Raw genomic sequence first — 23,946 nt, forward strand, 5'->3', positions numbered from 1 at the left:
TGCCATGGTTCTGAGTCAAGTTTTTACACACAGTTTATTAGGCTGTTCCAAATACAGTCAACTCCACATTTGAGGATCAGACTAAAGTCAATTATGATATGAGATGAATGCAATATAAAAGGAAAGCTAATTATTATTATTCCTTTCAGATACCTGAAACTTGACAGTACACAGTGTTGTTCTTTTTTTTTTTTCCCCACAGCATTGTTCCTTTTTTTTTTTTTTTTTTTTTGAGACAGAGTCTCGCTCTTGTTGTCCAGGTTGGAGTACAATGGCGCGATCTCAGCTCACTGCAACCTCTGCCTCCCAGGTTCAAGTGATTCTCCTGCCTCAGCCTCCCAAGTAGCTGGGATTACAGGTGCACGTCACCACGCCCAGCTAATTTTTGTATTTTTAGTAGAAATAGGGTTTCACCATGTTGGCCAGGCTGGTCTCAAACTCCTAACCTCAGGTGATCCACCTGCCTCGGCCTCCCAAAGCGCTGGGATTACAGGTGTGAGCCACTGCACCGGACCCACAGCATTGTTCTTAATACAACATTTGAGAATAGTGTTCCAATGGAGAGGCAGTATGGTACAGTTGAACACTGGTCTGCTAAGAGAGAGACCTAGTTCAAGTTCTAGCATTGTTACTTCCTTATTATATGAACTTGATTAAGTTAGTTTGCATCTTTAGACTTCAATTTCCTTGTCTATAACAGAAGACAAGATTAGACAGTCTCAAAGGTCTCTTCACATTAAAAAACTGGCCGGGTGTGGTGGCTCATGCTTGTAATCCTAGCATTCTGGGAGGCCGAAGGGGGTCAGGTAAATCAATTGAGGCCAGGAATTCCAGACCAGCCTGGCCAACATGGTGAAACCTCATCTCTACTAAAAATAAAAAAATTAGCCGGGTGTGGTGGCAGGCACCTGTATCTCAGCTATTCAGGTGGCTGAGGCATGAGAATCTCTTGAACCCAGGAGGTGGAGGTTGCAGTGAGCTGAGATTGAGCTACTTCACTCCAGCCTGGGCAACAGAGCAAGACTCTGTCTCAAAAAAAAGAAGAAACAGTTTCATGACTTTATGAGGGACATACAAAACCAGGAAAAATTTTAAACTTTTTTTTTCCTCAAAGGATTTTTTTTTTTTTTTGAGACAAGGTCTCACTCTGTCACCCAGGCTGGAGCATAGTGGTGTGAGCATAGCTCACTATAGCCTTCAACTCCCAGGCTCAAGGGATCCTCCCACCTCAAGTCTCTTCAATAGCTGGGACTATAGGCACATGCCACCATGACTGGCTAATATTTTTTTTAGAGACAGGGTCTCGCTATGTTGCCCAGGCTGGTTTCAAACTGTTGGTCTCAAGCAACCCTCCCACCTTGGCCTCTCAAAGTGCTGAGATTATAGGTGTGAGCCACCACATCTGCTGGATTTTTAAATTTTTATGGGGCTTTCTTTGACTGCTCTATAAAGGGAAAAATAGGAAAAACTTCATTTCTGAAATTTTCTTAACTTTCACAAGTCCAAAATTGACACAAATATTACAAGCTTGGCAAGTATAATTCTATAAACTACAAGAATGAAGAAAAGTTTCCTCAAACCAACAACTTCAACTTACCTAGAAATTGAAATCAAACACATCTGAGGTTTAAATATCCCTTAGAAATAACTAATGTTAAACTTTTTCTGATTTTTATTTCGTTTTCAAAAATTCCCCTATCTGTGGTCAATTTTTTTTTTTTTTTTTTTAAATTTTAGAGACAGGGTCTTGTTATGTAGCCCAAGCTAGACTCCCAACTCTTGGGCTCAAACAAACCTTCCAACTCAGTCTCCCAAGTAGCTGGGACTAGAGGTGTACGTCACCACACCTGGCTTGGCCAATTTTAAATCTAGTTCGTGGAGCAGTTACGGTTCTTTTAAAAAATTAATATAAATGGAGCTGACATTTAACCAAGGTTTCAACTAAATCATACCAAGATTCATGAGATGTAACATCTTATGGTTTTATTGAGTTATACATTTGAATCATTAAAAAATGTGAGACAACGTCCCTTGTGACAATGAGGGAGCCTGTATCTGTTCAGTACACATCTTAAGGTGGTATATTTTCCATTCTAACATCTGCAGTAACTAACAAGTTGGGTCAAGGGACATGTTTCTTTGTGAGAAATGTTCCCTCAGAAGAAAACTGCTAAGTGAAGATGACTAGGAAATGGTTTATTTGAACGACAGAAGTCTGTTTAATCATTTAAAATATGGAGCAGCTAAAAGACAGAATTAAATATTACGGAACCAGAAAGGATTTGAAAGGGGTCCTTTCCATTTCTTTTTATTTATTTATTATTTATTTTATTTTCATTATTATTATTATCATTTTAGACAGAGTTTCGCTCTCGTTGCCAGGCTGGAGTGCAATGGCGCAATCTCGGCTCACTGCAACCTCCGCCTCCCAGGTTCAAATTATTGTCCTGCCTCAGCCTCCCAAGTAGGTGGGATTACAGGTGCACATCATCATGCCTGGCTAATATTTTTTGTATTTTTAGTAGAGATGGGGTTTTGCCATGTTGGCTAGGCTGGTCTCAAACTCTTGACCTAAAGTGATCTGCCTGCCTCAGCCTCCTAAAGTGCTGGGATTACAGTCGTGAGCCACCGTGCCCAGCCCTTTTCATTTATTTTTTATTATATTTTTTTGATGGATGACTACTATAAGTTGCGGCAATATTCTAGAATTTGAACCTTTAGAAGTGAAATGTTTCTTGCAATCAGTATTCAGGTTTAAATTAACTGTATGTGCACCGGGCGCAGTGGCTCACGCCTGTAATCCCAGCACTTTGGGAGGCTGAGGCGGGTGGATCACCTGAGGTCGGGAGTTCGAGACCAGCCTGACCAACATGGAGAAACCCCGTCTCTACTAAAAATACAAAATTAGCTGGGCGTGGTGGCGCATGCCTATAATCCCAGCTACTAGGGAGGCTAAGGCAGGAGAATTGCTTGAGCCTGGGAGGCGGAGGTTGTGGTGAGCCAAGATCGTGCCATTGCACTCCAGTCTGGGCAACAAGAGTGAAACTCCGCCTCAAAAAAAAAAAAAAATTAATTAACTGTATGTGAATTTAAGTAGCATGAATCAGTTAACTCTCTGGACCTGATAATTTCACGTCAGATAATTTTCAAGGCTTCAGATTTGTAGGCCTGAGGGAAAAAGCTTAGAGGCCAGTTACTTTTAGTAAGAACTTACTATGACAAGAAAACACATATATGCTTCTCAACACAAATGTTTAAGCTACAAACAAAAAATATTACCTCTTTGAAATGAGACATCCAGTTTGCCAAGGTAAGGTGGGAGCTCCTTTAAAAGACATGATCAAAAAAAAGTTAACTCTCAAAAAATAATAAGATTTTAATGTCTTACATTAAGACACAAAGATATGCTTTTTCAACATATAGAAGAGTAAAACACTACAAAACATGTTTACATAGGCACCCTTTAGCAGAACATCCCCAACAGCAAATTAACCATATTACTTATGTATGTCATCTACAAAAAATATATCTGTACTATTTAATATAGACCTTTTCACAATAATATACAAAGATTTCAGTAGAAAAATGTCAAGAATACACAATTCAATGAAAACAAAAGAAAAATAACTAACAATTAAATAGATCTTTAAACTCATTAATAATTAATGAAATGTTAATTAAAATTTAATTAGCAAATTTGGTATTATTATAATGCTCAATACTAGTAAATATTATTTTTATTTTATTTTATTTTATTTTTGAGACAGGGTCTCACTCTATTGCCTGGGCTGGAGTGCAGTAGCACAATTATACCTCACTGTAGCCTTGATCGTCTGAGCTCAGTGGATCCTCAGAAGGATCTGTCCTTTTGGGAGGCCTTCTTTTGGGAGGCCTCAGACTCCAAAAGCACTGGGACTACAGGCATGAGCCACCACACCCAGCTGGCAAATGTTCTTTTACCCAATAATTTCCCTTCTGGGAGTATATTTAGAGAAATAATCTTAAAATAGAGGAAACGTTATATAAATAACTTTTATAAATACAAATATTTATATATCTTTATAAATAAAAAGCTAAAGATAGAGAAAGCTTTAATCTTTATGCATAAAGCTGTTCAGTGCAGGCCGGGCACAGTGGCTCACCCCTATAATCCCAGCACTTTGGGAGGCTGAGGCGGGCAGATCATCTGAGGTCAAGACTTCGAGACCAGCCTGACCAACATGGTGAAACCCTGTCTCTACTAAATACAAAAAATTAGCCAGGTGTGGTGGCGCATGCCTGTAATCCCAGCTACTTGGGGGGCTGAGGCAGGAGAATTGCTTGAACCTGGGAGGTGGAGGCTGCAGTGAGCCGAGATTGCACCATTGCACTCCAGCCTGGGTGGCGAGAGCGAAACTCTGTCTCAAAAGAAAAAAAAAAAAAAAAAAAATTTCAGTGCAGTGTTATCTATAATGGTGAAAACTTAGAGCTAATCCAATGTCCAACAATAGAAGAATGGTTAAAAATAACTATATATCCACACAATGGAATGGCTATAGTCATTTGAAATGTTTATGAAAGATAAGCATGGAATCTGAAAGGTCAAATACGGTATGATTCCAACTATATGACACTCTGGAAAAGACAAAACTATGGAAACAGTAAAAAGATCAGTGGTTGTCAGGGGATGAGGGAAGGAGGACTGAATAGGCAGAACACAGAATTTTTAGAGCAGTGGAAACATTTTGTATAATAGTATAATTACTGGATACATATCATTATAAATTTGTCCAAAACCACAGAATGTACAAGAGTGAATCCTAATGTAAACTATGGACTATGAGCAATAATATTGTGTCAATGTATGTACCACTCTGGTGCAGATGTTAAAAGCGGGGGACCCTGTGTCTGTGTGGTAACTGTGCAGGTATGTGGGAACTCTGTATTTTCCACTCAATTTTGCTGTAAACCTGAAACTTCTCTAAAAAATAAAGTCTAATTTCTTTAAAGCATGGAAAAGGCTGGGTACGGTGGCTCACACCTGTAATCCCAGCACTTTGGGAAGCCAAGGCAGGAGGATCGCCTGAGGTCAGGAGTTCGAGACCAGCCTGGCCAACATGGTGAAACCCCGTCTCTACTAAAAACACAAAAATTAGCCAGGTGTGGTGGTGCATGCTTGTAATCCCAGCTACTCTCGCTCTGGTTGAAAAGAGTAAGACTCCGTCTCAAAAAAAAAAAAAAGAAAGAAAAAAAACATTATAAGAAAAAGGAAACATTATAAATGATAAACATTTTTCCATGCTTTCCATTGCCCAGGCTGGAGTGCAATGGCATGATCTCCGTCACTGCAACCTCCGCCTCCTGGGTTTAAGCGATTCTCCTACCTCAGCCTCCTGAATAGCTAGGATTACAGACGCATGCCAACACACCCGGCTAATTTTTGTATTTTTAGTAGAGATGGGGTTTCACCATGTTGGCCAGGGCGGTCCCCAACTCCTGACCTCAGGTGATCTGTCTGCCCAGCTAATTTTTGTATTTTTAGTAGAGATGGGGTTTTGCCATGTTGGCCAGGCTAGTCTCGAACTCCTGACCCCTGGTGATCCGCCCGCCTCACCCTCCCAAAGTACTGAGATTACAGGTGTGAGCCACCGAGGCTGGCCATTATCATGTTATGAGGTTAAAGTGTCTAAAATTCTACATACGTGATGCACAGTGAGAATACAAATCTAAAAAACATAAAAGGTAGAATCCTGTTAACATAAGTGTTTTTTTGGTAGTAACTTTATGCATGATTTTTCCTTCCATTCATCAGTATTTACTATAATTAATATGTACATTATAATGAGCTTTTTTTTTTTTTTTTTTTGAGACAGAGGCTCACTCTTGCCCAGGCTGGAGTGCAGTGGTGCAATCTTGGCTCACTGCAACCTCCGCCTCCCAGGTTCAAGCGATTCTCCTGCCTCAGCCTCCCAAGTATCTGGGATTACAGGGGCACCACCATGCCCAGCTAATTTTTGTATTCTTTAGTAGAGATGGGGTTTCACCATGTTGGCCAGGCTGGTCTCGAACTCCTGACCTCAGGTGATCCGCCCGCCTCGGTCTCCCAGTGCTGGGATTACAGGCTTGAGTCACCGCGCCCTGCCTCATTTCGTTTTTGAGACAGGGTCTCACTCTTTCATCCAGGCTGGAGTGCAGTGGTGCAATCTTGGCCCACTGCAGCCTCAACTTCCCGGGATCAAGTGATCTTCCCACCTCGGCCTCCTGAGTAGCTGGGACCATAGGTATATGCCACCATACCTAAACAATTTCCCCCCCCCCCTTTTTTTTTTTTTTTTTAAGATGGAGTCTTGCTCTGTTGCCCAGGCTGGAGTACAGTGGCACCATCTCAGCTCACTGCAACCTCCACCTCCTGGGTTCAAGCGATTCTCCTGCCTTAGCCTCCTGAGTAGCTGGGACTACAGGTGTACAACACCATGACTGGCTAATTTTTGTATTTTTAGTAGAGATGAGGTTTCACCATGTTGGCCAGGCTGATCTCGAACTCCTGACCTTGGGTGACCCACCCGCCTCGGCCTCCCAAAGTGCTGGGATTACAGGCATGAGCCACCGTGTCCAGCCAATTTTCCTTATATTTTAATAAAGATAGAGTCTTGCTATGTTGCCTAGCCTGATCTCAAACTCTTGGCCTCAAACAATCCTCCCACCTCAGCCTCCCAAAATGCTGGAATTACAGGCATGAGCCAGCACACTTGGCCTCAAAATAGTTTTTAAAAATTTCCTTTGACATTTAGTATTTAATCAGTATTTAAATAATATTAGAAGTTTTTTACTGAAGCAATATCTGATATTCACTATTTTTTTAAAAAATATTACAGGCCGGGATACCTATTAGCTATTAGTTTATCATGCATTTTTACTTACACAGTATTTGAGATCAGAGATGTTTACATTGACCCCAGTTGCTCTCTTTAGATTCTCATCATGTGACACTACAACTTGTTCATCTTTTGTGATATGGCAGTCCAATTCTAGCATATCAGTTCCGATTTTAACCGCACTGAAGAAATAAAAGAAGAATGATATTCTGACACTTAAGTATACATTTAGGTTACACACATCAGATCTAACAATTCAGAGTTACAAATCCAAAATCCCATAATATTAAAATATCTCAATACCATCACCTAGTATGACTTATTCACATGAAAATATTCTAAGTGAATTGAGAATAAAATAATCATGTTGCCTCCTTTCCATAACCAGTTATCCTTAATTCTTCAACTGAATATAATAGAATACTGAATCTGAAGTTAAGAGATTTGATATTAATTCCTGCTTTGCTGTGAACTTGCATAACTTTGGGCAAGTAAATTCTTCTCTCAGGGACTACATTTTCACTTCTATAAAATGAAAGGATTAAATAACAAGACAAGGACGCTTGCTTTTATTTTTATTTATTTAATTTTTTTGAGACAGAGTCTTGCTCTGTTGCCCAGGCTGGAGTGCAATGGCATGATCATGGCTCATTGCATCCTCAAACTCCTGGGCTTAAGTGATCCTCCTGTCTCAGCCTACTGAGTAGCTGGAACTACAAATGGATGCCACTGTGCCCAGCTAATTTTTTATTGGGCTCATGTGATCCTCCTGCTGCAGCCTCCCAAAGTGCTAGGTTTAAAAGCATGAGCCACTGCACCTGGTCACTTTTATTACTTTGATTTAACATAGTATTGAAAGCTCTAGCAATTAGGCAAGAAAAAATTAATAAAAGCATCCAAATTGGCCAGGCGCAGTGGCTTACACCTGTAATCCCAGCACTTTGGGAGGCCAAGGCCAGCGGATCACCTGAGGTCAGGAGTTTTGAGACTTGCCTGGCCAACAAGGTGAAATCCCATCTCTACTAAAAATACAAAAAAATTGGCCGGGTACGCTGTCTCAGGACTGTAATCCCAGCACTTTGGGAGGCCAAGGTGAGTGGATCACAAGGTCAAGAGATTGAAACTATCCTGGTCAACATGGTGAAACCTTGTCTCTACTAAAATACAAAAAATTAGCCAGGCATGGTGGCACGCGCCAGTGGTCCCAGCTACTCAGGAGGCTGAGGCAGGAGAATCGCTTGAATCCGGGAGGCAGAGGTTGCAGCGAGCCAAGATCAGGCCACTGCACTCCAGCCTGGTGACAGAGCGAGACTCCATCTCAAAAAGAAAAAAAAACCACACACACACACACACATACACACACAAATCGGCAGGGCACTGTGGCTTGGGCCTGTAGTCCCAGTTAGTCCGGAGGCTGAGGCAGAAGAATCGCTTGAACCCAGGAGGCGGAGGTTGTGGTGAGCCGAGATCGTACCACTGCACTCCAGCCTCGGCAACAGAGGCAGACTCCATCTCAAAAAAACGTAACAAACAAACAGAAAAAAAACCCAGCCTCCAAGCTTTCAAAGAGGCAAATTGGAGAAATATCTCCTATCTTTCTGCTTGGCTGGCCTGCAATAATTAAACTTTCTTTACTGTAAAACCATTGTCTCAGTGAACTGGTTTTATCATGCAGAGAAGAACCAGTTGGGCGTTAAAATGGATGACTTGGCTGGTGATGGCCACAGGCCTGTAATCCCAGCACTTTGGGAGGCCAGGGCAGGGCGGATCCTGGAATCAAGGTTGAACCTGTCTGGCTAACAGGTGAGCCAAAACCACAAAATACAAAAAAAAACTGCTTGAGTGGTGGTGGTGCCTGTAGTCCCAGCTACTCTGGAGGCTGAGGCAGGAAGAATTACTGCATGAACCTGGGGGCCGGGCAGTGAGCTGAGATCCGGCTGCACTCAGCCTGAGCCTAGAGCAAGACCCGTCTCAAAAAAAAAATCGGTCAACTTTACATTACGTGTATTTTAACATGACAAACCAAAATTTAAAAAATAAACAAAATAAAGCCTGGCCAGGCGCAGTGGCTCACCCCTCTAATTCAAGCCCTTTGGGAGGCCAAGGCGGGCAGTTCACTTGGGGCCAGGAGTTCAAGACCAGCATGGAAAACATGGTGAAACCCTATCTCAACCAAAAATACAAAAATTATCGGGGCTTGGTGGTACATGCCTGTTATCCCAGCTACTCGAAAGGCTGAGGCATGAGAATCGCTTGAGCTCAAGAGGCAGAGATTGAAGTGAGCCAAGATTGCGCCACCGCACCCCAGCCTGGGTGACAGAGTGAGACCCTGTCTTGAAAAAAAAAAAAAAAAAAAAAAAAAAAGACTGTACTCCCAGCTAAGCAAGAGGCTGAGGTGGGAGGATCATTTGAGGCCAGGAGTTGGAGGCTGTATTGTGCAATAATCATGCCTGTGAATAGCCCCTACACTCCAGCCTGGGCAACATAGTAAGACCCCATCTCTAAAAGAATAAATAAATAAATAAATAAATAAAAGGATTAGTCCAGACCAGATAATCTTGTAAGGTTCCTTTCACCCCTATGTATTTTAGAGACAGTGTACTGCAGTGGTTAAGAGCACAGACACTGGAGCCTAAATTTAAATACTGGCTCTCCCACTTATTCAAGTGAGTTATTTAGCTTCTTTTTTTTTTTTTTTTTTTTTTTTTTTTTTTTTTTTTTTTTTTTTGAGACGGAGTCTCGCTCTGGCGCCCAGGCTGGAGTGCAGTGGCCGGATCTCAGCTCACTGCAAGCTCCGCCTCCCGGGTTCCCGCCATTCTCCTGCCTCAGCCTCCCCAGTAGCTGGGACTACAGGCGCCCGCCACCTCGCCCGGCTAGTTTTTTGTATTTTTTAGTAGAGACAGGGTTTCACCGTGTTAGCCAGGATGGTCTCGATCTCCTGACCTCGTGATCCGCCCGTCTCGGCCTCCCAAAGTGCTGGGATTACAGGCTTGAGCCACCGCGCCCGGCCTTATTTAGCTTCTTTATGTTGCAGTTTCTTATGTATAAATCAGTGATAATAATATTAGCTCTCTACACCTCCTCCCCACCTTACAGTTTACATTTCAAGCCACTCCATGCCGTCTCACTACTTCCTCTGCCTGAAATGTCTTTCTCAGAAACACAATACACAAAATAATAGACAAAAACTTGAAAAGTCACTTCACAAATGAAGATTTCCAAATGTCCAATAAGCATATGAAATAGATATTCAACATCAAAATTCATTAGAGAAATGTATATGAAAACCACAGTGAGGCTGAACATGATAGCTCATGCCTGTAAACCTAGCACTTCGGGAGGCTGAGGTGAGTGGATCACCTGAGGTCAGGAGTTGAAGACCAGCCTGGCCAACCTGGCAAAATCTCATCTCTACTAAAAAATGTAAAAATTAGCTGGGCATGGTGGTGCCTGCCTGTAATCCCAGCTACTTGGGAGGCTGAGGCAGGAGAATTGCTTGAACCCTGGGAGGCAGAGGTCACAGTGAGTCGAGATTGCTCCACTGCACTCCAGCCTGGGCTACAGAGTGAGACCCTGTCACAAACACACACACAAAAAAAAAAAAAAGAAAAAGAAAAGAAAAGAAAAAAAGGAAAAGAGAGGCAGGGAGGAAGGAAGGAAGGGAAGGAAGGGAAGGAAAAGAAATTAGAATAATGGTTATCTAGGGGCAAGGAGTGAGTATTGCCTGCAAAAGGTAACATTGATGCCCTCCGCGGTGCTAGAAATATTCTAAATCTTTATCTGGGTGGTACAAAGGTGTACCCGTATGTTAAAATTCACTGGGTTATAAACTTAAGATTTGAGAGGCTTGTCATGGTGGCTCATGCCTGTAATTCCAGTACTTTGGGTGGCCAAGGCGGGCAGATCACCTGAGGTCAGGAGTTTGAGATCAGCCTGGCCAACATGGCAAAACCACATCTCTATTAAAAATACAAAAATTAGCCAGGTGTGGTGGTGTGTGCCTGTAATCCCAGCTACTCAGGAGGCTGAGGCAGGAGAATCGCTTAAACCTGGGAGGCAGTGGTTGCAGTGTGCCGAGATCACACCACTGCACTCTAGCCTGGGCAACAGAGCAACACTCTGTCTCAAAAAGTAATAATAATAATAAGTTGCAGTGGGCACCAGGAAAAGGCAGTCTCCCAGTACATATAATAGAAAAAACTGAAACTGGGGATCAGCTGCCTAAGATCTCAGGATTTGGGCAAGTGGGCTCAAGCATGCACACTAAGAGGCAAAATGGCGGAGTTTTACTGGTATGTGATCTTCTAGGAGCATTCAACTGGTAAGGGAAGAATGCCTCAAGAGAGCATGCGTACAACTCCAGTAAACACACTGCACATGTGGCCCCTCCCAAGTAGCGGCAGGCTACTGTGCAAGCAGACAGCCCATCCCAAGGGAAGAATCAAGGGAGAAGGGACATAAAACCCCGGAAGTATGCCAAAATATAATACCCTAAGTCAAAGGTCAAACTGGGCACTTGATCTCTCAAGTCACCACTTGGCCCTCTTCCAAATGTACTTTACTTCTTTTCATTCCTGCTCTAAAGCTTTTTAATAACCTTTCACTCTTGCTGTAAAACTCGCCTTGGTCTCTCCTTCTGCCTTATGCCCTCAGTCAAATTTTTTCTTCTGCGGCAAGAAATGAGGTTGCTGCAGACCCCTATGGATTCACTGCCACTAATAGAAGGGACTATGTCTGTTCCATATTTTCTAATGTTTATGGTGTTGCACACATTGTAGGTACTCAATATATTTCTAAATGAGGGGAATGCAGCCATGTTATCGTTATCAACAACTATTAATATTTTAAATTTTAATTAATTCTAACTCAGAAGGCACCTAAGTGTTTATCAATCATGATCCAAATCCATAGTATGTAATATGTAGTCATTTCAAAGAATATAGAATTCACATGGAATAGCATTGTTGGGGTATATCTGAATTTTAAAATAGGTATGATGATAGAGACAGGAGACAGCCAAGGATCCCTGGTGGAACCCCACCTTCAAGCCTAAAACAGCCTGGTGGCTGAAAGACTGAACTGTTGGTCCAGGACAAAACTGCAGCCCAGAGGGAGAACTGCCCCTGTTCGCTCACATTTTTTTTTGGGGGGGGGGATTGAGTTTCGTTCTTGTTGCCCAGGCTGGAATGCAATGGCACAGTCTCGGCTCACCGCAACCTCCACCTCCTGGGTTCAAGCAATTCTCCTGCCTCAACCTCTCAAGTAGTTGGGATTACAGGTGCCCCACTATGCCCACCTAATTTTTGTATTTTTGGTAGAGACAGGGTTTTACCACGTTGGCCAGGCTTGTCTCAAACTCCTGACCTCAGGTGATCCACCTTCTTTGGCCTCCCAAAATGCTGGGATTACAGACAAGAGCCACCGCGCCCGGCCTGCCCACCTTTTCCTAACTAATTTTTTTTTTTTTTCTTGTAGACAGAGTCTCACTCTGTCACCTGGCCTGAAGTGCAGTGGCACGATCTTGGGTCAATGCAACTTCTGCCTTCTGGGTTCAAGCAGTTCCCACACCTCAGCCTCTCAAGTAGCTGAGATTACAGGTGCCTGCCACCACGCCTGGCTAATTTTTGTATTTTGAGTACAGAAGGGGTTTCACCATGTTGCCCAAGCTGGTCTCAAACTCCTGACCTCAGGTGATCCGCTTCCCAAAGTGCTGGGATCACAGGTGTGAGCCACCATGCCCAGCCTCTCGACGGATTCTTTCTGAATAATGCACACATGTGCGCTGCAGGGAGGGGGTGGAGCATTCGTCCCTCGTGCAGGGGTGAGGGGCCTCTTCAGCTCTTCAGCTCATGTGTGGTGACCTGGTGATCAGTCTATGAGGTGGGAGCCTGTTAGCAGGACTCCTTTTTTTTTGCTGAGAGCTTTCTTTTAATAAATTGCTGCTCTCCTCACCTTTGAATGTGTCTGTGTGCCTAATCTTTCCTGGTTGTGTGACAAGAACCTGGTTTTAGCTGAACTAAGGAGCAAAAACTTCTGCATCAATCATATGATTCTACTGATGTAAAATAAAGTTTTGTTAAAAAAGTTTATGTGTAAATTTTTTAAATAATAGAAAGATATAAGGCCAAATCATGACAGGGGTTACCTCTTATAAGTGAGATGAGTCAGAATGGGAGTAAGAAAGTGAGCAGGCCAATTTTTTACTTCACATAGATTATTTGAGTTGTTTGAATTTTTAGAATATAAAATTTTATAATGGAAAAACAAATATACTGCCATTAAGAATATATCTCTTAGCCAGGAATGGTGGCTCACACCTGTAATTCCAGCACTTTGGGAGGCCAAGGCAGGTCAATCACCTGAGGTCAGTAGTTCAAGGCCAGCCTGGCCAACATGGGAAAACCCTGTCTCTACTAAAAATACAAAAATTAGTTGGACGTGGTGGCACACGCCTGTAATCCCAGCTACTCGGGAGGCTGAGGCAGAAGAATCTCGTGAACCCAGGAGGCGGAGGTTGCAGTGAGCCAAGATCACGCCACTGCACTCCAGCCTGGGTGACAGAGCAAGACTCTGTCTCAAAAACAAACAAACGAACAAACAAACCCAGAATATATTATCTCTTATCTACAAGACAATATTCTTGACATCAATTTATTCAACATCAACAATAAATTACAGCAGGAATTTAATCTAATAAACACTGAGCATTCTTTTATTTTTATCTTTTGAGACAGAGTTTTGTTCTTGTTGCCCAGGCTAGAGACCAGTGGCACAATCTCGGCTCACTCAACCTCTGCCTCCCAGGTTCAAGCGATTCTCCTGTCTCAGCCTCCCGAGTAGCTGGGATTACAGGCACCTGCCACCACGCCCAGCTAATTTTTGTATTTTTAGTAGAGATGAAGTTTCACCATGTGGCCAGGGTGGTCTCGAACTCCTGAACTCAGGTGATCCGTCTGCCTCGGCCTCCCAAAGTGCTGGGATTACAGGCATGAGCCACAGCACCCAACTGAGCTAGTGTATTTAAAAGGATGCTCAGAGGCCAGGCACAGTGGCTAATGCCTGTAATCCCAGCACTTTGGGAGGCCAAGGCAGCAGATCACCTGAGGTCAGGAGTTCGAGACCACCCTGGCTAATATGATGAAACCCCGTTTCTACTAAAAATACAAATAATTAGCCAGGCATAGTGGTGCATGCCTGTAATCTCAGCTACTCGGGAGGCTGAGGCAGGAGAATTGCTTGAAGCCGGGAGGCAGAGACTGCAGGAGCCGAGATTGCACCATTGCACTCCAGCTTGGGCGACAAGAGCGAAACTCTGTCTCAAATAAATAAATAAATAAATAAATAAATAAATAAATAAATAAATAAATACACTAGCTCACATGATTCTTATTTTATCTGTGAATCACCTATGTGGGGTAAATGTATATTTCTGTTTATACTTACAACACATAATATAAAAATATTATAAAGTCATGCACCACTTAACAATGGGCGTATGTTCTGAGAAATGTATGGTCAATTTTGTCATTGTGTGAACATCACAGAGCGCACTTACACAAATCTAGATGGTATTTATACATCTGTGTTATAGAGTATAGCCTATTGTTCCGTGGTTACAAATCTGTACAGCACATTACTGTACTGAATACTACAGGCAAATGTAACACAATGTTAAGTACTTGTGAATCTGTCTAAACACAGAAAAGGTACAGTTAAAATATGATATAAAAGATTAAAATGGTACACGTGCATTAGGGTACTTATCATGAATGGAGCTTGCAGGACTGGAAGTTGCTTTTGGTGTCAGTGAGTGAGTGGTGAGTGAATGGAAGGTGTAGGACATTACTAATACAGTACTGTAGACCTTATGAACACTGTATACTTAGGCAACATGAAATATATTTTAAAAATAGACCTGGCACAGTGGCTCATGCCTGTAATCCTAGCACTTTGGGAGGCTGAACCAGGAGGACTGCTTGAGGTCAGGAGTTGGAGACAAGCCTGGGCAACATGGAGAGACCTCATCTTTACGAAAAAATTTAAAAATTAGGGAGGTACAGTGGCACATCCCCATAGTTCTAGTTACTTGGGATGCTGAGGCAGGAGGATTGCTTGAGCCCAGGAGTTCAGAGTTGCAGTGAGCTAGGATCATGCCACTGTACTCCAGCCTAGGAGAGAAAGTGAGACCCTGTCTCTTAAAAATATAATAAAAATTTAAAAAAAAACAACCTAGGCCGGGCGCGGTGGCTCAAGCCTGTAATCCCAGCACTTTGGGAGGCCGAGACGGGCGGATCACAAGGTCAGGAGATCGAGACCATCCTGGCTAACACAGTGAAACCCCGTCTCTACTAAAAATACAAAAACGTAGCCGGGCGAGGTGGCAGGCGCCTGTAGTCCCAGCTACTCGGGAGGCTGAGGCAGGAGAATGGCGTGAACCCGGGAGGCGGAGCTTGCAGTGAGCTGAGATCCGGCCACTGCACTCCAGCCTGGGTAACAGAGCGAGACTACATCAAAAAAAAAAACAACCTATTTAACTTTAGCTTACTGTAACTTCTTTATAAACTTTTAAATTTTAAAAAACTTTTTGACTCTTTCATAATAACACCTTAAAACACAAACATTTTACAGCTGTACAAACATATTTTCTTTCTTTATATCCTTATTATGCAAGTTTTTTCCTATTTAACATTTTTTTAACCTTTTAAATTTTTTTTTTTTTTGAGATGGAGTCTCACTCTGTCACCCAGGCTGGAGTGCAGTGGCACGATCTCAGCTCACTGCAACCTGCGCCCCCCAGGTTCAAGCGATTCTCCTGCCTCAGCCTCCTGAGTAGCTGGGACTACAAGAGCGGTCACCACGCCAACTAATTTTTGTATTTTTTAGTAGAGATAGGGTTTCACCATATTGGACAGGCTGGCCTTGAACTCCTGACATCGTGATTCGCCCGCCTCAGCCTCCCAAAGTGCTGGGATTACAGGCATGAGGCACCGCACCCGGCCAAAGTGTAAAATTAAAGGTGCAGTTGCTCAGGGCTGTAATCTCAGCATTTTGGGAGGCCAAGGTGGGTGAATCATCTCTACAAAACCCGGTCTCTACAAAAAAATATGAAAAATTAGCTGGGCATGGAGGCATGCACCTGTAGTCCCAGCTATCAGGGAGGCTGAGATGGGAGGGTCGCTTGAGCCAGAGGGGGAAGATTAAAAAAAAAATGTGTCCTATGTTGGCAATAAAAAAAAAAAAAACTGTACATATTACCTCAGAAATCTTTCTAAGTTTGAAGTTTGTCTCTAGATGAAATGCTGGCTATTTTTAGAAATGTTTAGGAATTATTTGAAAAATATTTCCTATGTATGTTTATTGTTATTGACAAACTAATAGATAAAAAAAGTTAGAACAATAGTAAGTGTATCTAGGACAACTTGCAAATTATTCTAGTAAAATTACCCCAAATTTGATATGTAAATAGCTAGAACACAGTGAGAAAATAAAATTTTTTAATCACTTTTGCCTTGAAAAATTTTCATGAATAACAGCATGCACCTACTTCCATTGAAATATCAGATATTTTATAGCTGAATTTCTGACAAGCTGTTGACAAATAAAAAAAAAATACAAAAAAGAAGTTGGAAATGCCAAGGTTTCAACATTTCCAGAAAAAGAAATAAAAACTCTAGCTCTAAAACAAAATGTGAAACTCCACAGAAACAATGCATAACAATTAAAATAGGCATCATGTTAAAAGAATTTATCTGAATCTCATTTACTCTTCACAACACTGAGGTTGTATCACTATTCCCATTTCATAGATAGTCATATTAAGTAGATATTCTAAAATATTTATCATGAGAACCAGGTCACTGATTAATTACCTTGACTGTCTGCCAACTTACACTTCTAGCTATTGCTAATACAATTTGCTTCTTTCTCCTTACCATTCCAGCTAATACCATAGGGATCACATTGTCCTACAGGTATTTTCTAAGGCGGCCTGTTTAATAACCTAGTTTTATTAGCCCTTGAGAACCACATCTTACATACTCAAGGGTTTAGTGGCTCTGTGTGTGTGTATGTGTATAGCACAATTTCTTAGTTTTTGCTTCTATGCTTTACTATGAAGGAGGCTCTGTCTCCTTCATCAGTCTTTTGCTAATGTTCTGCTTTATTCCTGAATGTCCCATTCCATATTTCATTCAGTAAGCAGCTAGTGAGTGTCTATTTATGTCAGAGCCTGAGCTAGGCATTAAGGATTTTGAAATTAGTAAGAAAAGATTCCTGCTCCTAACAAAATAATAGAAGGCTGGGTGTGGTGGCTCACGCCTGTAATCCTGGCACTTTGGGAGGCTGAGGCAGGCGGATCATGAGGTCAGGAGATCAAGGTCATCCTGGCTAACACGGCGAAACCCTGTCTCTACTAAAAGTACAAAACATTAGACGGGCATGGTGGCACGCGCCTGTAGTTCCAGCTACTTCGGAGGCTGAGGCAGGAGAATCACTTGAACCTGGGAGGCAGAGGTTGCAGTGAGCCGAGATCTTGCCACTGCACTCCAGCCTAGGCAACAGAGTGAGACTCCATCTCGGAAAATAAATAAATAAATAAAAGAAATAATAGAAGAGCCATATTCATAACCTAAGGGAGATGGTGTTTGTGAAAGCATTTTATAAACCACATTAAAGGACATTTCATACATTGTGAGACACAATTATTTCTCTTTGTCAGTTTTAATTATTACTTTTTTTTTTTTTGAGATGGAGTTTCACTCTTGTTGCCCAGGCTGGAGTGCAATGGTGCAATCTTGGTTCACTGCAACCTCTGCCTCCTGGGTTCAAGTGATTCTCCTGCCTCAGCCTCCCTAGTAGCTCAGATTACAGGCATGTGCTACCATGCCCAGCTAATTTTGTATTTTTAGTAGAGAAGGGGTTTCTCCACGTTGTGCAGGCTGGTCTCAAACTCCTGGCCTCAGGTGATCCACTTGACTCAGCCTCCCACAGTGCTGGGATTACAGGTGTGAGCCACCATCATGACTGGCCTTTTTTTTTTTTTTTTTTGAGACAGAGTCTCGCTCTGTTACCCAGGCTGTGCCCAGCTAATTTTTAAATTTTTAGTAGAGATGAGGTTTCGCCATGTTGGCCAAGCTGGTCTCGAACTCCTCATCTCAAGTGATCTGCCTGCCTTGGTCCCCCAAAGTGCTGGGATTACAGTTGTGAGCCACTGCACCCAGCTGATCCTACATTTTCAAAATAGCTCCTTCTTGTCTTCAAATGATAGCCCTTTTAGTCTTAATACCTTTTGATTTTCTGGTTAATTTTAATCAGGCTTCCCACACCAACTATTTATATTGTCATTAATATCTCCTCATCTTCACCTCCACTTTGAAATTTATATGCTTTGTGAAATGTGTATTCAAATATGTACATAAATAAAGTCTAAGTTTTAGCTAGTCATTTTATTTTTACTATCTCTCCCTCAACTACCCATCCTATCAAAAATATATCATACTTAAGCATAGTATGTATCTTTTCCTGAGTGTATATTACAACTCTTTAGTATTTTAATATACAGTACCTTAAAAATAGTATGTTTGTTTATTTTTTGGAGACAGGGTCTGGCTCTGTCACTCAGGCTGGAGTGCAGTGGTGCCATCTCGGGTCACTGCAACCTTTACCTTCCAGGCTCAAGTCATCCTCTCCCACCTCAGCCTCTGGAGTAGCTATGACTACAGGCTGCACCATGATGCCCGATTAATTTTTTTTGTACGTTTTCTAGAGACAGGGTTTCACCCTGTTGCCCTGGCTGGTCTTGAACTCGTGACCACCAGTGACCCACCAGCCTTGGCCTCCCAAAGTGCTGAGATTACAGATGTGAGCCACCGCGATGGGCCAAAATAGTATGTTTAAACAGTGTTTTCTTGTTATTCAATGAAACAAGTATGAAAACAAAACAAAACAAAAAAACCTTCTAAGATTCCTAGCAGTTAACAGTAAAATATTTGTAATTTTTTCAAGTATAATAAAAAAAAAGTATGTATTCATAGCAAGGGCACTAATGTGTAACACACACACACAAACCACCACCACTAATAACGAAAAACTCAAAAAAAGGGGTTTTATATAAATTTCTAAGTCAGTTGATAAGCAGCCTTATAAATAAATACATCTAACAAACATTAACAATAACATATGAAAGGTTGGGTGCAGTGGCTGATGCCTGTAAACCCAGCACTTTGGGAGGCCGAAGTGAGCAGATCACTTGAGGTCAGTAGTTCGAGACCAGCCTCGGCAGCATAGCAAAACCTCGTCTCTATTTAAAAAATAAATAAATAAAACTAAAAACTAGCCAGGAGAGGTGGCAGGTGCCTGTAATCCCAGGTACTCGGGAAGCTGGGGCAGAGGAATCATTTGAACCTAGGAGGTAGAGATTGCAGTGAGCTGAGATCGTGCCATTGCACTCCAGCCTCTAGCAACACTCTGTCTCAAACAAACAAACAACAAACAACAACAACAAAAGTAGCATGTGAAAGAGGTGTTCCCTTCTGAAGTACTAGAAAAATCTCCAAAAATTTTTTTTTAAGTTATAGAAAGCTTCCACATGATACAGAAGGCTGTGGTACTTTTCAGTAGTTACTATTTGAACAAAACTATATAAAAACTGTTGAAGATGAAAAATATGTTGTATTTTGCAAGTAAAAACCATTTAAATTAGATATCCTTTAAATATCAAAAAAATGTTAAGAGGATCAAAATCTTCAAAGGTTAGAAAAAACTGTGATTTTTTTCAAATGCATCATCCTTTAAAATAATTTATTCTATAACCCAGTGTTTTAATTTCATAAATAATGGTGGTTGGTAAAAATTTAGCAAAAAATACGGAGGAAAACATAAAATAATGTGCCTTAAGTGTGAAGAATGCTAAAATCACTCAAAGTTATGAGTAGTTTTTTTCTCAAGTTATACGTATCACCTACCTCATGGGCAACAAATGATATATGATAGTGTGTGTATATGTTGTAGAATTTGTACACATAAAATTATATATCTAGGCTGGGGTGGCTCAAGCCTGTAATTCCAGCACTTTGGGAGGCCGAGACGGGCGGATCACGAGGTCAGGAGATCGAGACCATCCTGGCTAACACGGTGAAACCCCGTCTCTACTAAAAATACAAAAAACTAGCTGGGCGAGGTGGCGGGCACCTGTAGTCCCAGCTACTCGGGAGGCTGAGGCAGGAGAATGGTGTAAACCCAGGAGGCGGAGCTTGCAGCGAGCTGAGATCTGGCCACTGCACTCCAGCTTGGGCGACAGAGCGAGACTCTGTCTCAAAAAAAAAAAAAAAAAAAAAAAAAAAATTATACATCTATATTTAGTTATGGCTAGCTAGCCAGATATGTAATCTAAGTAGAGAAAATAAATAAAGTATTTAAATTAAAATAGTCCATTTCATGGTCTGTGATAGGAGGAAAAATTTTACTTTTTTTTTTAAGACAGAGTCTCACTCTATTGCCCAGGCTGGAGTGCAGCAATGCAATCTCCGCTCAGTGCAACCTCTGCCTCTCGGATTCAAGCAATTCTCATGCCCCAGACTCCCGAGTAGCTGGGATTATAGGCATGCACCACCATGCCCAGCTAATTTTTGTATTTTTAGTAGAGACAGGGTTTCACCATGTTGGCCAGGCTGATCTCGAACTCCAGACTTCAGGTGATTCACCTGCCTCACCTTGGCCTCCCAAAGTGTTGAGATTATAGGTGTGAGCCACCATGCCCGGCCAAAATTTTACATTTTTGTAAGAGGCTCTTGAGATCATAAACAAAAGGCATCATAGTATAGAACAGGAAGAGTAAGAGATGACAAATACAAGGAAGATAGGATTTAGGTGAAACTAGAACATGAAAAAAACAATAGCTTTGTATCTAATAACAATAAGAAAAATAATCTCTAAGGTGTCTTTGAACGACGAGAAGCAGAACAAAAAGTGAAGTCAAATTTTCCAAATTTCTTAGTCCCAATTATATACATTAAAATGGCTCCAAAATTATATAAGAAAATATTTATCTTACTAAATATGGATCTTACTAATTATGGATAGGTAATGTCTTTCATTGGGTTTAACTTTTCACATTCTCTGCTTTATTTTTCAGGGAAAACAGTGTTCTCACGATTACCACAGACTGATGATAACCATTGACTCTAAGACAAAGAACGAGGTATTAATTAGTTTTCATTCCTGTTTCTCCTGCTGCTTCTCTGTGAGTTGCTCTAAAAGACACTTATATGAAATAATTTATAAATAGGAATTTTAAAAATGTATTTTATTTGGTAAAAAAGATCAACACTCATGAGGCTTCCAAGAAGAAACCAGATTGCAGGTTCAGTTCTGTACAAAAATTACTGGGTACAAAGACACATAATCCTATTCATAAATAGCAGCCACTGTAACAGTTGTTTCATTTTCTCTTTCTCTCCAAGACTAATTAGCATTATACACAGAACATTCCTTGTTACAAATGTCTTATTTCAGCTTTGTAACTATAGTATCTTTTGATTACCCTAAACTCCCATCTGCTTTTTCAGTAATACAGAAGCCAAACACTCTTTGCAACACTTCTGACCAACTAATTAAAAAAAAAAAAAAATTTAACAAAATAGAAACAACTATCACAAACTGATGCCACACTTACACTATCCTCACTTTGTGAATCATCATCACTTTAAAGAAAGCCTGCAAACTGTAAAAGAAAAGAGTACTTTTTACCTTTTTTACATACTTACTGCTGAAAGGCTGCCATTGTATTCTCCAAATTTTCTCCAGCACCTGTGAAAATTTGAACTTTACTTATTTTGAACATTTTAATTTTCCTGAAGTTATTTTTAATAAGATACACCTAATGAATCCTGACTTTTTTTTCTTTTTTTTTGAGACAGAGTCTGTCACCCAGACTGGATGCAGCGGCACCATCTCAGCTCACTGCAAGCTCCGCCTCCCAGGTTCACGCCATTCTCCTGCCTCAGCCTCCCAAACAGCTGGGACTACAGGCGCCCACCACCACGCCAGGCTAATTTTTTTTGTATTTTTAGTGAAGACGGGGTTTCACCGTGTTAGCCAGGATGGTCTCAATCTCCTGACCTCGTGATCCGCCCGTCTCGGCCTCCCAAAGTGTACAAGTGTTTTAAAGAGTGTAATGGTACAGGTTCAGTATTCCTTATCCAAAATGCTTGGGCCCGGAAGTGTTTTGGATTTCTGACTTCTTTAGATTTTGGAATATTTGCATACATATAAAATGAGAGATTTTGGGGATAGGACCCAAGTCTAAACAAAATTTATTTAGTTTTCATATACTCCTCATACAGATAGCTTGAAAGTAATTTTACACAATATTTTAAATAATTTTATGCATGAAACAGAGTTTGTGTACACTGAACCATCAGAAAGCAAAGGAGCCACTCTCTTAGTCATTCATGAGCACAATCTGTGGTTGTTTGGCATCACCATCATTCTTGACTGAATTTATAGGCTACCAATAAGCATTTTCTTACACTTACTCATACATAAATACGTAACAGTAAAAAATATGAAATACCACTAATGCAATGAAAAAATAATATGTTCAGGGTAACTAAGTAACATAGTAGCATCATCAGAATACCTATATCAGTTGTTAAAAACAGCAACAAAAAAGGCAGGTGTTCAGTCTCCACCTGTCTCATTGTTTTGTTTTGTTTTTTTCTGGAGACAGATCATCACTCTGTTGCTCAGGCTGAAGTGCAGTGGCATGATCTGGGCTCACTGCAACCTCCACCTCAAAGGTTCAAGTGATTCTTGTGCCCTAGCATCCTAAGTAGCTGGGATTACAAGTGTGCACCACCACACCTGGCTAATTTTTATACTTTTAGTAGAGATGGGGTTTTGCCATGATGGCCAGGCTGGTCTTGAACTCCTGGCCTCAAGTGATCCGCCCACCTCGGCCTCCTAAAGTGCTGGGATTATGGGTGTGAGCCACTGCATCCAGTCTCACTGTGTTTTGATTAAAAAATTACCATACACTGTATTTTTTTTTCAAGTGAGAAGAAACATCAGAAGCAGCTGAAGGACCAGGAAGTGGGTCCTCTAGGGGTGAGGGGGCATTCTGCTAGATGGCTTTTTAAAATGTTTTCTCCAGAGTCATGTGCCTTACTAACAAGTTTTTGTCTTAAAAGTCTCTCTTTGATTTTATAAACAAACAGGATTTCTTGTCCTGTTATGAATGCACCCTGCTCTAGCCCTTCAATAAGCTCATCATGTATTTTCATCACGTTGTCTATGGGCACTTTTTCTGCCATGTTAACATCATCTTCATTGTTATAATGTCTATTATCATAATAACCTTGATTCAGAACCATTTCGGCTATTTCATCATTGGTCAATTAATGAACAACTAGAACCTCATGATCAATGTTAAAAACTTCTTTGATATCCACTTCTTTGTGTTTACTGACAAATTCTGAAGGCAATTTTTTGTATATGTAAAGAGGTCAGACATCATTTTTTTCTCACTTTGTCGACATATGGAATCCTTAAAAGTCACCAACTTGTTCATTATCATCACTAAACATAGTCAAAGGCCAGAGTTGTGCCAGGCATGCACAAATTTGTCTTTATTCACTGATTTCCAAGCACTGGCAACAGTATACAAGACATTCTTCATGCTAAACTCCTTTTGAAAACTTTCTGGCAGGACATGGTGGCTCATGCCTATAATCCTAGCACTTTGGGAAGCTGAGGTAGAAAGATCGCTTGAGCCCAGGAGTTTGAGACCAGCCCGGGCAACACAGCAAAAATAATTTTAAATAATTTTATGCATGAAACAAAGTTTGTGTTCCCTGAACCATCAGAAAGCAAAGGAGTCACTATGTTAGTCATCCATGGGGACAATTTGCAGTTGTCTTAATTTTAAATAAAAAAACTTAAAAAAGAAAAAAAAATTTCACACTCACACCTCTGTTCATTACTGCTAGCACAAGAAAATGTTTTTATATTTACTCTCATTGATCCAAGCATAGCCTGGTCACATGGAATTAATAAAGTCATGTTTAGGGGAAAGTACATGGCATAAACATTATAT

General features: G+C 41.2%; 1 protein-coding gene across 3 annotated transcripts in view; it reads right to left on the reverse strand.

Moving 5' to 3' along the window:
• Nucleotides 1-23,946, reverse strand: part of GDPD1 (glycerophosphodiester phosphodiesterase domain containing 1) — a 59,376-nt gene that overhangs the window by 23,746 nt on the left and 11,684 nt on the right. For all 3 annotated transcript variants that reach the window (XR_639146.3, XM_003912832.4, XM_009190382.3), the window contains exons 2-4: nt 21,617-21,659; nt 6,901-7,036; nt 3,280-3,325 (exon numbers count right to left, since the gene is read on the reverse strand). Coding sequence is in view for 2 of the 3 variants with exons in the window: in XM_003912832.4 (XP_003912881.1) it covers nt 3,280-3,325; nt 6,901-7,036; nt 21,617-21,659 (225 nt within the window). In the remaining variant the exon portion in view is untranslated. The remainder of the gene's footprint in view (nt 1-3,279; nt 3,326-6,900; nt 7,037-21,616; nt 21,660-23,946) is intronic.

This window comes from Papio anubis, chromosome 17 (assembly GCF_008728515.1).
Source record: "Papio anubis isolate 15944 chromosome 17, Panubis1.0, whole genome shotgun sequence".
Taxonomy (NCBI): Eukaryota; Metazoa; Chordata; class Mammalia; order Primates; family Cercopithecidae; genus Papio; species Papio anubis.